General features: G+C 46.4%; 1 protein-coding gene across 3 annotated transcripts in view; it reads left to right on the top strand.

Moving 5' to 3' along the window:
* Positions 1–13,180, top strand: part of Sema2a (Semaphorin 2a) — a 307,709-nt gene extending 294,529 nt beyond the window's left edge. For all 3 annotated transcript variants that reach the window (XM_071709912.1, XM_071709911.1, XM_071709913.1), the window contains 6 exons: positions 121–391; positions 4,359–4,589; positions 4,903–5,316; positions 5,424–5,700; positions 6,162–6,609; positions 7,443–13,180. In XM_071709912.1, coding sequence (XP_071566013.1) covers positions 121–391; positions 4,359–4,589; positions 4,903–5,316; positions 5,424–5,700; positions 6,162–6,609; positions 7,443–7,517 — 1,716 coding nt within the window. In that variant the 3' untranslated portion in view covers positions 7,518–13,180. The remainder of the gene's footprint in view (positions 1–120; positions 392–4,358; positions 4,590–4,902; positions 5,317–5,423; positions 5,701–6,161; positions 6,610–7,442) is intronic.
* Positions 13,181–14,081: the final 901 nt, after the last annotated feature.

The following is a 14,081-nucleotide window of genomic DNA, read 5'->3' on the forward strand; positions in this document are numbered from 1 at the left end:
TAATTTTGTTATCTTCCATAAAGAGAAAACTTCTTTTTAACTCACCCCTTTTGTTTCTTTAACATCTTATTATCCGTGTCTATCTAACCTCGACCCCCCAAATGATGTTTTTTTTTCCAGAGCAATCTGACTCACTTACCGCGCCACGAGTTTGTCCCGGGAGTGGGAATGGGCATCGCGAAGTGCCCTTATGACCCTGCGGACAATTCGACGGCGGTCTGGGTCGAGAAGGGCAATCCCGGAGACTTGCCAGCTCTTTATTCCGGCACGAACGCCGAGTTCACCAAAGCCGATACTGTAATCTTCCGCACGGATCTCTACAATCTGACTACCGGTCGCAAGGCGTTCAGCTTCAAGAGGACACTCAAGTACGACTCCAAGTGGCTCGACAGTGAGTACTCTTTTTGCAAACACGATCATTAGCTAAAAATTTAGTTAAATTTAACAGAATATCTATACTCTCTCATCGAATTGAAGATGATATTTAATGACTTTATAATTTTGGCGTGTTTGAATCTTAATGGTATCTTTCGAGCGCGCGTAGTATTTTCTGTAATTACGTCTCCCCTATGTATGGATATCGATCGGTACGTCCACCATTGCCAGACATATTTAGATCTCCGCACTTCACAGAGGAACCTTTACTCGAAGCCAGATAATTACGGCGTGTCGAGGCAACAATGAAATTTCCATTAGGCTTAGAACGCATGGTATTAACGAGAAGAGGGGGACGTCCTTGATCGGCTAAAAAGCGAGACAGGTCTTCCTGAAGAAACCGCGTAGGAAGGGTGTGTTGCTTAGAAAATAGACAGGGGATGCTTTGAAGTAGGACCCTAGCGGCAAGCCAGGAACAGGCTTCGGGTTCAAATGGATGCGAATAAACTGCCCCGCCTATTTTCCAAGGGTACCATTGCCTTCCTCGCCGACGACGAGGACTCGCGCGAGGAAAAGCAAGGGAACGGAGACGGTGGGGGGTGGGTTACGAGTGGAATTATAGGAGTTTGGAGGGCGATGTCGACGCTAGGTTCGCTATCGGACCGGTTAGAGAGGGTGCCGGATCTCTCTTTCTCTCTCCCTTTCTCTACAAACGGGGTAATAAAATAACACCCCGACGCGATCTTCCTCTCGTCCTAAACGCTGCGTTCTCGACGAAAGTACCCTCTCCTTTTTCTCGAAAAAGGAGAGAAAGCGAGCCGACTGAAGAAGTTAGTTTTCCCGCCCGTCCGCGCCGGAAACCGTTCTCCCGCTCTACTCTCTCCTCGTCTCTCAGTCCCGCGTAGTTCGGAAGCCCGAGCTTTAATCAGTTTTACCGGCACTCTGATTCGTCGGCCGGGATTATTGCGATCCTCTCGATTTTTCGTTATCGGAGCGCGAACGTGAGAGGCGCGGCAAGAGCGGCCCGGCAAGGAAATTGGAAAATGTAGATTAGGACGTGCGTCGAATATAGACACACAATCCGACATGGAATTTAATAGCGTAACTCGCGGGAGGTAGGGCACTGCAGAACGCGCTGATTTGCGATGATCAAGTGTAAATAGAATCCGATTCGTTAGGTTCGTCGGTCGTGACGGGACACGAGGAATACGTCGAAAATTTAGTTATACGAGCGTTTAATATCGAAAATCCTACTCTATCTTTTGACTGTCTACGTTTTAAAATGATCGTCGAGCAAGTCCTGTTCCACAAATAGTTTACATTTTCCATTGAATATTATTCGTTCGTTAGTTCAGCGGGTCAAATGCAAAGGGAATATAAATTCCTGTTGAACAAAACTTTTCGATTTATTAATTAACACGGTAAAAAAATTGCTTTTTTTCGGCCAAGAAGAAAACAAATTGCCCGGATAAGAATTAATTTTAAATTCCGTCCTTGTGCTACCGCAATCCTTTCGCAGCGAGCGTTCACGCGCGACATACCGGCCCGGAATAATGGCGCAAGACGGTTAGACGGCTGCTTTGTATTTCTCGAGGGGGCTACTTCCGCTTTTCCTCACTCTGTCGAAGCGTGCCGCCACTCGAGCCCGCTCCTTCAGCCGCCGCGCCGCGCCGCGCCGCGCCGTCGTCGGGTAGGAAGGTCGCGGTATCGGAGCGGCAAAAGCCGGAGGGGATGGGCGGACGACTTTGTCCCACTTTGTATCCTTCGCGCCCTCCCGCGGGACGCATGATTAGCCATTTGTTTCGTCGTTTAATTTCGAGCCAGCAGCCCTTTCGCTACTCTCTCCCTCTCCCTTCCCTTTTCTCTCTCTTTCGCTCTCTCGCTCTCTCGCTCATCTCTGCCTACTCCTCCGCCTCTGAAGCTGCCGGGAGCCACCTCCGTTCAGACCCTACAAGCAAGACTACTGAGCGTCACCATCAAGGACCATTCTCCGCATCGAGTTTGTCTATTAACAGAGGCGTTGATTAAAAGCAGGCGAGAGTCTGCGGAAGAGACGGATGGGCTCCACGCGCGCTCCTCGTATAATCTTCGCGACTCTCCGACCCTTCCTTCCCCTTCGTTCTCCCTTCTTCGCTCACGGCCTCTCTCTTTCTCGCTTCTCCAGTCTACTCGGCGGCAAGGCAAGACGCAATGAAGACTGATGCGGTTCGTGGTGTGAGGTCATGATAAGGAAAAGCTCTGGCTTTGGCTCTGAGAGGGTAAATCGCGGACGGAAAGGGAGACGAAGAAAAATAGAGAGTAGAACGCAGTGGACTTAACAAGCTCTGAATAACTAGCTGACGAACGTCTACTTTCACGGATCCATGCGCGTGCGGAATGACGCTCGAACATTAGCGTACAACCGTCTTCCTTTCGAACATCCGTTACATTTAAAACGTGAAGTCTCTTTTCGTCGAGATATAACGAGGCGCTCTTCTTCTTCAAGTATAATAGCAATAGTGGGCACTTTCAATATTCAAACTCTGTGTCACACGACACAATCAAAAGTCATCTCTCTACGAAACGCTTCGTCTCCTCTTCGGTAAATTATTTCTCTCCTTCTGTCTCGTGGCCCGTCTCCGTCGGGCCTGTACCGCCCCAATATATCAAACTTCCGCCGTCGAAGCGTCAGACAATCGATTTAATCGCTGAACCGTGAGGGAGATTGCGGCGGTCTCCAGCCGAGTGCCGTCGCATAATGTAAAACCGACGAGAGAGGCCCGGCTTCGGCAACGGCGATGCGATTCGAACGCGAAAAAATTCGATTTTCTTCGCCATTTTCTCGCGTTATCAAATTCCGCGACTTCGTCGTTATACGGGATAAATCATTTTCTCGGTACAACAAGCAATTACACCAAGATTAAACCGCAACGCTTGCGCTGAGCTGCATTGCGAGTAACGCGAATATTCGCGCAATTTATTGGATGCATGTTGTAACTGGAACTAGTTTTTAGCCAGACCACGAATATACGAAAATCAACGAGACAAGTTGCAGCTGATTCGTAGTAAATTATTTCCAAGCGAGTTTGAGTGATAACTACGAGTGATATATTTCTCAACCGGGGCTCGCCCCGGAATCGCTCGCCGTCTGTCGGGGCTCACAAATCGTTACGAAGTTGTTTCGGACTCTTTCTCCGCGCAACTTATCTCATTCGGAGATGATACCCAACTCTTATAACTCAACTACGCGAGGTGCAATGATAAAGCCGACTCAATAGCGCTTCTCACGTCGTGCAACTTTTCTGGACTCTGATAAATTGCGATTTAATTTTAGTTATTTATGCATTTGATGAGACGAATTTTACGAAACTCATTACAAATTAATTTTGCGAACAAAATTGCAAAAACAATTTTTCATTGAATTAAATTTCTTTTCCAATTATCACGAAATGTATTCAAGGAACGCAATCAAAGCGCATTGTTTCTAATCTAGCTCTGTTATATAATCCCGTTTTTTACTCCCCCTTTCTCTCACTTCCTCATGAAACGGGCGCAAAATAATATCGTTGCGCTACGAACTTGCCTGCGGTTAAACTGAATTCGGGGGGGAGATTATTGTCCACGTCTGAACGGAGCTGGAACAGTCCCAGCGATGAAAGTTTTTACGCATAGAACGAGCAAGGACATCTTCTCCCGCACCACCCCCGCGGCAAATACTCGATTATTCACGATTATTATTGTGCGCGATTATTGCGGAGTATCTACGCGAACTATCTGCTCTAGATGCAGTTATTTTGCTGTAGAATGAGGTAGACGCTAACGGCTAGATTACGCGAGCGTGTAAGCTGGCCGGAATATATTCCGCTCGAACAGTTTTGCGACTGCGAAATATCGTCTCGACGAGGAACCGTACGCGAAATTGCGAGTTAAAATGGATTTCGAGGCGCTCGAAAATATTAATTAGATTAATGATGAAGTAATGTTATGCCTCTTTATCTTTTCAGAGCCGAATTTCGTGGGTTCATACGACATCGGCAGCCACGTGTTCTTCTTTTTCCGCGAGACCGCGGTCGAATATATAAACTGCGGTAAAAGTGTATACTCCCGCGTGGCGAGAGTTTGCAAGAGGGACACTGGTGGTAAAAATATACTCGCGCAGAATTGGGCCACATACCTCAAGGCCAGATTGAATTGCTCGATACCTGGCGAGTTCCCGTTTTATTTCAACGAAATACGTGAGTATCGGTTGTATAACACAACATGAATTTTTGCCGCGTGACATTTTTTTAATAGCATAAATTACACTTATCTCTCTATCTTTTTGCCACGCTTGATTCAGTATTTTTAAAAATATTAAAATAATGATAAAGATTTATCATTATTTTTCTCTAATAAAAAATAAAAATGTCAACGTCTAATGATACAAAACCTTTGTCTTTGGCGAGAGAAAAACTATTTTCGCTGCTATTATGTGTGTTCACATTCTGACTGGTATATTCTGACATATAATTACATTATATGTTATAATTACATTATTGCGTTGCTCAGAGAGCATTTACAAGGTGCCGGGTGACGACACGCATTTCTACGGTACCTTCACCACATCGACCAACGGGCTAATGGGCTCCGCGATATGTTCCTTCCACATTGACGCCATCCAAGAGGCTTTCCGCGGAAAGTTCAAAGAGCAAGCTACTAGCAGTAGCGCGTGGCTACCGGTCCTGTCCAACAAGGTCCCGGAACCGCGCCCGGGCCAATGTGTCAACGACACTGAGACGTTGCCGGACACCGTCCTGAATTTCATAAGATCCCATCCGCTGATGGACTCCGCGATCTCTCACGAGAACGAGAAGCCGGTCTTCTACAAGCGGGACGTCATGCTCACGCGACTGGTCGTCGATAAGCTGCGCATCGACTTCGTGGGCATCGATCTGGATTATACAGTCTACTACGCCGGCTCTAGTAAGCAAACTATCGAATATCTGTCACGATGAATAGAAACGCGATCTGATAACTATTGTTCCTCCGATAAAAATGCGTAAGCACGTGCCTCTTGTCGCGTGTTACAGGCGACGGCCGTGTTCACAAGGTTGTACAGTGGATCGACAGTAACGGCGAGTCCCAGTCGATCTTGCTGGATGTTTTCGACGTCACGCCGGGCGAACCGATACAGGCGATGGAGATCTCGAAGGAACATAAGGCTCTCTACGTGGCGTCGGATCATCGAATAAAGCAGATCGATCTTGTGATGTGCACTCGGCGATACGACAACTGCCTCCGATGCGTCCACGATCCGTACTGCGGATGGGATAAGGACACAAACATGTGTAAACCCTACGAACCAGGGTAAGTTGTTCTCTCTCCGCAAACGCGATCGCAAAATTGCGAATACACACGCGGGACGATTTATAGTCTCTAATTTTACGCAAGATGCATACATATTATATAAAAAAAAATAAAGAATGAAACATATTCGATTTTCATCATAATTTACTCGCTTGATTACGAATTACGGCACGCAGATTTCGGCGCAGTAATATTTGCGCCGATTTTACGCATCGTATATTTCAGTTATCGCAGATTTATTTCCGCAGATTCATTTCCGTTTGGTGAAATAAAATACTTTTTACAAAAATAAAAAAAATAAAATGAAATAAAGGGAAAAAGAAAATTGCAGCTGGCGAATCAAAATTCAATTTCGAAATATTTCGAAATAAAATCACGGCAACGTAAATGTTCGAGATTACGTTGTTTGCGACAGAATTCTCGGGCGTATAATCGTAATTTCTCTTTTGCTTTTCGCGCAGTCTTCTTCAAGACGTGTCGAACACCACGGCGGATGTGTGCGACAGCAGCGTCGGCAAACGGAAACTGGTAGTCACGTGGGGCCAGTCGGTGCATCTGGGATGCTTCGTGAAGATGCCGGAGGTGCTGGCGAACCAAGAGGTACGGTGGTACCATTACAGCAAAGAGAAGGGAAGGTATCAGATCGCGTACAAATACGGCGCCGGCGGCGACAAATTCATCGAGACCTCGGAGAAGGGTCTGGTGATCGTCGGCGTGAACGAGCAGGACGCCGGTAGATACGACTGCTGGCTCGGCGGTGCCCTCCTGTGCTCGTATAACATCACCGTGGACGCGCACAGATGTTCGGCACCCGCCAAGTCCAACGACTACCAGAAGATTTATTCGGACTGGTGTCACGAGTTCGAGAAGTACAAGTCGGCGATGAAGAGCTGGGAAAGAAAGCAAGCGGTAAGTCGATTCATCCTACTCGCTCCTCTTCCGGGATCGGTTTGCTAGCGTCGACTGATATATTTCTTCAGATGCCGGGAGCATTTTTATACGCGAGCGAAATAACGTTGCCGTATATCTCAGATATTCATATCATCGTTCGTCATATACGTATAGGATCGTCATAAACCGTAATCGAGCCGTTCGAAAATTTGCATTGCAAAGCGATGTACAATTCAACGGATTCTACGTATATTCATATCTTTATATGCATCGGAACGGATGGACGGAAATTAAATATTTATCACAAAATTGCGCGACGCGAGGTAGAGTTTATTGTGGGAAAATATACCCGTATATCGATAATGTGTATCGATAAATATAATTGCATTTGATAGCAGTAAATGAGAATTACTCTGTGATTGTTCAAAATTGTTCGTAATCTTTTATGTATTATGTAACGACAACTCTTAACGCGTATCGAAATACAATTTGCACGGCAAAATTATTAATGTGGCTAGCCCATTTTACGTTCGCTGTACATAAATATTTGCGCTTGTATTAAGGCGATCGTTAATATTTTATTATATATCATAATGAATTAATTCGTAAATAATCTCTTGTGATCTACATGAACATGCTGTAAAATCGATTGTGATCGGTTACGATATTTATTTATATTTATTTACGGCATCGCGCGAACCGATTTCATGCAGCAATCGTTGACATCCAATTTCGAACACGTGATACACGGTATACGAGGCAACATTTAATACAATACATCGGGGAATCGAGTTGCAACTCCCTTCACAGTCTCTCAATGCCTCTCAATGCACACGCTTTCTCTGTTGCAGCAATGCGCCTCGAGACAAAACGACAGCAATCAGAATCTACACACGAACGAGGTGTACGGCACGCCCCTCGTCTGATGGAGCCGATCGTTGGGTCCCTCGACGAGCCGAGATTACGATGACACGATGATACGCATAAGCGTCCCGCCGAGGAATCGCGGCTGGACCACGACCGGTTGGATCGGCCTGGCCTTCTTGTTGGCCGGTCACGCCACCGCACTCGGCCCGTTGGTTACTCGAGGACTCTTAAGTGACTGAGGCCGAGCTGCGATTCGCGAGCCGGTGAACTGAAAATCTAAAAAGGTGCGAAGAACGTACGCGTGATCGATCGTGCATACGAGAGCCTTTCGTCGGCGCTACCGATCGCGAGTGACCATCGAGTTTATTGGCGGTCGGTGACCCGCGAGAATATTCCAGTTCCGTATTCGTCGTGCACTCGAGACTTTTCGTTATATATATATATATATATATATATATATATATATATATATATATAGATATATAGATATGTATATCGTACTCGCTTCGCTGTAAATAGACGTGTCGCGCGCGAGCTGCGAAAATGAGACCGAACGCTGGATGCCGCGAGAAACCACGAGCGCGCGGGACAGCGGGACGATCCTCGGCTTGTAAATTCCGATACGGACGCGCAAACCGCGCGGAGTGATGTTACTCGGGGTGAACAGATGATACCTTCTGTGCCGAAGAAACGTAGATAAAATTACGATTCCTCTCACACACCTGAACCGGTCGTTGCTGGAAGAGCTGAATGGAGAAACGCGCACTTCCCTTTCCTGGAACTTTTAATTAATTTACGAGATGGAGGGGAATATATTATGTGTACATACGATATCGGAGCTTCATTTACGGAAGACGACGCGATGTTGATCGCGATATCATCGTGACCGAGATATCGATTACCAATAGAACGTCGACAGCGGTTAAGCGGTGCGTCGAAGGGAGAAAGGCAGCGTTCTCCAGCAGTTGTTTTTGCATCTGCGACGAGTGAAGTCGAGGTGGAAGCTTTCCCGACAACGAGGGTGGAAGGCATCGATTGGAGAACCAGTCGCTACGGCTCGCACCCCGCGAGAGGCTGAGAGGAAGCGGCGGCGGCGTCAGTCGAGGAAAGAAAGGTAAAACGTCGCGCCGGAAAGGAGAAGAGAAAAACGAAACGTGGCCAACGGGCGCGTTTACGACGTCACGCAGGTTACATATGAGATTATTATCGGCTTTAGAGACTTTCGTGCGAATCGCCGCGCTGCTGCGCTCGCGCGACGCTGGTTAGCTTTCCATATCACGTTCGCCATTTTTGCGGCGCGCACACGCCTATTTTCTACCTACCACCCCCTCAGACCAGACCTCGTACCCCTCCGCACCACCGCGTTTTCCTTCATTTTACCCTTCATATATCGCATCTCGACGATCGCTCGAGCTACCGACCGTTATCTTTTGTTTGCGGGAACCTTCGTGCCGTTCCGATCATCGTCATTATTCTTCGCGTACCTACGTGAAACGCACGGCGGAACGAACGCGCGATGACGCCGCGTTTTGTACCTGTACACATTCGCATTGTGTCGACAAAAGCGCGTCGTACTCGCGTGTCGTGTCACATCGCGCTCCAGTTCGCGAGGAACCTTCTCCCTTCTCCCATTCCTCCCTTCGAATCAAGGTGCTACGCGGGTCTATTTCCTCCCGAGGAAACCGGCAAGACTCGTGGTCTCAGATCCATACGTACATTTCCTTCAAGCCTGTCTCCTTTTTTTTATCCGATTCTTTCCTCAACGGACACACACACACGCGCGCGCGTACACCAAAAACGCATTACGCGCTTAATGAGCGACTAACGGCAATCGTTATGTACGCGCCCGTGCACTGTATATAATACTGGACTTAGGGAGTCCCGTGTACACATTTTCCGCTTAGATAAGTCTAATATTAGCATAGAGATATACATGTTTGCTTATAAGTTTTCGATGAACACAACCGGAGAGATCTCTCGTTGCATCCTGCGATATCGCTAAGTAAACCGGAGTAACGACCGCCAACAAAGCTAAACGCGGTGCTGGGGCACATCGAGGCGGGCGATCGTTTCGACGACTTCCGGACTCGCGGCTGCGCGGGCTATCGGAGCCAGCATTGCGTTTTTTTTATCCGCGTACATCCGACACATCCATGTTTTGGCATAGAAAAGCCTACAGCGCGGTATCCATGAAATTTGCTTCGCCCGAAAATCAATTGGAGTTTCGACATATGCCGTTATACTTGATTTATCAACGTTAAATACGTCGATTACCTTTTCTTTTCTTTTTCTCTCATTATTGTTAGCTTTAATTTTTTTATATCGCTCGAGAGCTTTTTCGGACATGGAAATGGGCGTTTTCCGACTTCGTGATTATCTGTACATAGATAATAGCGTTATATTTTTATAAAAAAAACGACAGAGAAGACTTACTGCTAAAAGCAACGGTATGATTTTAATCTATTGTTAGTATTTTGACTGCTTGCAGTCAAGTTGATTCAAAACTGGAATATCTGGATAAGTGAACATTTTTCGGTGCAAACCGATATTTTTCGAACTTGCACGAAAATAACAGAAATTCAATTTTATCACGCTTCATCGCTAATTTTACAAATATATACGTCCTCGTTTAGCAATCGTCCATGAAAATATGATGCAGAACTCGCATTATAGCGGAAATAGCGTTCGTGTTAGCGTCCGTCCGACTTTTCTTCGGAGATCTCCATCGTACATTTTATAATCAACGCGAAAACAAATGTTTACCGGTGCTCATTTAGCGCGGTTTGTCAAACGATCGACGTATCGAGATAGCACCCAGCCAGCCATACAGCACACATACACGTAAGCTAATAAATGAGTAGTAGAGGAGGTCATGACGCCTTTCTATACACGGATTTCAGTTCCCTTAAATAATAGTTCATCGCATCGGTGATAGTTTCATTTTTACTTTTAAGTTTGTACATAGACATTTATATCGTAATACCCACAGTATCCTCGGTAATATGTATAGCAGCGCGAGGATGCCCGATCGAGCCTCGGCGCGCGCGGCTGTTATTAACTTCTGTACAGAGATCGTCGCAATTGACGATTTACCTTTTGTACCTATAAGGCTCAACCTATGCGAGACGGTACGCGATAAGAGGAGGGACTTCGATAAGGAAAACCGCTGAAGAGATCTGAGAGATCTCGGAATAGCGGAGTTGTACCTAAGCGAGATCTAGGGAGACGTAAGAGAATAATACAATAATCGGTAATCTCTAATCCTCGAGTATGTACTTATTATGAGCTTCAACAAGTATTGAATAGTATTATGACGTAGGATTAAGGCCGAACACACACGTTAGGGATAAAATCGAGAGACTTTCGGATCGACCGAACCAGCCGCGCGAAGTCGCGCGGATCGGCGAGGATTCCGCCGCGTCTCGTAGTTTCGTCGCTCTCGGGGATTCTAGCGCACGACCTCCCGGAGGTCGCTCCTCGTCGATCCGCTCGGTCCACTCGTATCAACAAATCATCCTTAAATTCCTCCAGCCATCAACCGACGTCCCGAATCGTACTAGATCACAAACACGTCTGGATATAGAGAGGAGCAAAGAAGAACGGTCGAAAGAGTGTTATGTACGCGTGTGAGAGTGTGTGCGTGCGTGCGATTGCGTGATGTCACGGATTGATACGTAAAGAATAGTAACCTACCTATCGTATATTTAAAGAAAGTTATAAAAAGAGTAAAAGCAAACGTAATATTACGATAGAATAGTAAAGTACACGAACTTTGGCTAAGAGCGCCTTCGTGCAATCCTTGCGGACCACGTCACGTCGACTGCGTGTTTACGGAGGGAGGGAGGAAGGGCGGGGAAGGGTGTATCGATCCTGGACGATGTGGTCCCCGTCGCAGAATGCGAAGAAGTGCGTGCCCGATGCGAGTGCACGAGGGCGCGCTTCGGGTTGGAGTAGGCGTGATCACGGAAAGCAATCTAAGTTGAACCTAAAGTTGTTAGATATATTATTTGTAAGATTACTGTATGTTGCGTGAATGCGATTGATGCGGCGGGATATCGCGAGCGGAACGATCGATCGGCGACGTAGAGAGAAGTTAGCCTGCCCGGCTAGCGTGGCAAAGTATTTTCGCCGCTGTTCGTCGACACGTGAGCTCGAAACGCATCCGAACGAGAAAAAGAAAGAAAAAAAAGTAAAACCTCAAACAACACTGCCTGCGAAATCCTAATCGATTATCCCGCAACGTCGACCGCGAGAAGGCGAGATAGACTATAGACTCGGTTTAATGTATGCGACACGAAACAATTTTGGGTGACAGTCCCTACTCGTGGTTACTCGTGTAAGGGAAAACGCAAAGGGGGGGAAGAGACGCCCTAACTGAATAATTAGTTACGACGACATACTACTATGATAGGAGGAAGGGAAAGGAAGGATAGACCCGCGATAACGATTTATTAAAATATATCACTAGGACTAGCCGACGACTGTCTTAGGTTTCAAGTATCGGAAGCGTAGACTCGTTTCTCGAGTTGTGTAGCGAAGGAGGGGTGGAATGGAACGGGGAAGGATTTTGCTACACATGGCGCTGCGTGTATACCCTTTACTTTTTTTTTATCCCGAAGATTACGGAAGAGCGGGAATGATCCGTTGACCGATTTCCTCTTAATTTCGCCCGTCTTTCTTTCCGCTCTCGTGTCACCGGCGCCGGTTTTTCTCCCGTGGACCGTTTTTCTTTCCCCCTTTTTTTTACGGATATATCTTGCCTTAAAGCAGAAAATTGGAGCAAACTCGCGCGCGCGTGCGAGATTAATAGTCCATTCGTATCGTGGAAAACTCATCCTTCATCATCGCCGTATTTTTCTTCGTTCTTTCGGTACGCTTCTTTTTTTGCATTCTGCTCGTTCCTGTCGACAGCAGAGCGATCAAGGGTGGAAATTAGGGCCGGGCGGTAGCGCGCCGTGAGTCGTTCTGAAGCTCGTAGATGCCGATATACCGCTTAGGGGGAATTCAATTTAGCCGCACGATGTAAGGGACGGATCCGGCACCGCTCGAGGTAACGCCACCGTACCTCGGCGTGCATCGGCGCATCGGCAGTTTTGTTTATGGAACGTAATCGTGAATATCGATCTTTCTCCAAGCACCGCGCCAAACGTTCTGTTTGTTCGCACCGGGCGATATGTCTATCGATTGAATCAATTCGGCCACACGCGTCACTCTGCGCTTGTCCAACGAAAATACTTTCGGATCAGGACAAAACTGACTTTTCGAAAAGCTGCGTAAGATACGTGGAAAATCATTTTTATCTCGGGATAAAATCAAATTTTTTTTGTCTACATCTTGAGAAATTGTCTTTTGTAAATTGTCTTGTAAATTTCTTGTAAATTTCATGTTTGGATTGAGAACGAAAGCGGAATCGCACTAAATATACTGACATAATTTTAATCTGCGTTGCACGCGATACACGATCGATCGATTCACGGTACGCGCCGCCTAAGAATTCAGACTTAATGACACGTATGTGCGATTATCATCGTTAATACACGACTGTAGGTAATTTTTAGTTCAAAGAATTTCGTACGATAAGAGACCCTTTTAGATATTCACCTATTACCTAAACCTAAACATCCAATCGCTATTTTTATCAAAAAAAAAAAACATGTTAAAAATCTTTAATAGTTATCCATTGTTCACTATTGCTATAATAAAGTTTTGCTTTAATAAATTATTGATCTGTACGTTATTAATTTATACCTACGTCCCACATTTCACAAGACTGCAGAAGAAGCATTATAAATATAAGTTCCTCAAAGATAGATACTTGATACGCATAAAGTCTTTTTTATTGAAAAGATAAGCTACTTATAGACTTCTTTACTCGAGTCTTCAAATAATGGAGGAAGGACATCAAGGAATGCGCCGGAAACCACAGGTAAGTCCAACTCCCATAGACAACTGATCACGGATGCTTTCCAGTTCGTTGACGCTCTCGTCGACGGAGGGAGGCATGAAATTTGCGACCTCGTGACGCGCAAAATGCAATCAGCGGACCGCGAGAAAAAGGATTGAACGTCGCCCGGAGCGACGACGAACATTTTGCTATAGCGAGTCTTCGTTCGACCATCACCCGATCGATAAAACAACCTTAATGGTGTATATTCTCCGTTTGAATAATTACGCTCGATTACGGACTTTACAGTTTACATATGTAGCGGCTATAGACTCCCAGCTGACGGACGTCATCGGCGTCCGACTTAGGGGAACGGGCGTTTGCGTCATACATCGTCTTGCGAGCGAGGTATTGTCGCGATGGGGGTTCTTGATCCGTTGTGACGTCATCGAAACGCGTTACTCTTTCTCGGACATATACTTCTTCGGAACTTTGTGACGTGGACCGATTGACTTCAAAGGTGCGCTTTGCAATGTTACCGCGCTTTACGCGGTCGGCTGCTACGGGAAAGGTCGTGGGAACGCAATGTGCATGCAATGTTCCCTTAAACGGGGTTGGATGTAAAGCCGCCCTGAAATCGACATGCCTCGTACCCAGTTGTTTGTAGTATTTAAAGAACGCTCGCGGTAGTTCATGTCACGACGTATATCTCCGCAACGTCGTCACAGATTTATGCAAT

This window comes from Temnothorax nylanderi, unplaced genomic scaffold (genome assembly GCF_030848795.1).
Source record: "Temnothorax nylanderi isolate EJ_2023f unplaced genomic scaffold, tnyl_v1.0 TNYL_tig0082_pilon, whole genome shotgun sequence".
NCBI classification, from domain to species: domain Eukaryota; kingdom Metazoa; phylum Arthropoda; class Insecta; order Hymenoptera; family Formicidae; genus Temnothorax; species Temnothorax nylanderi.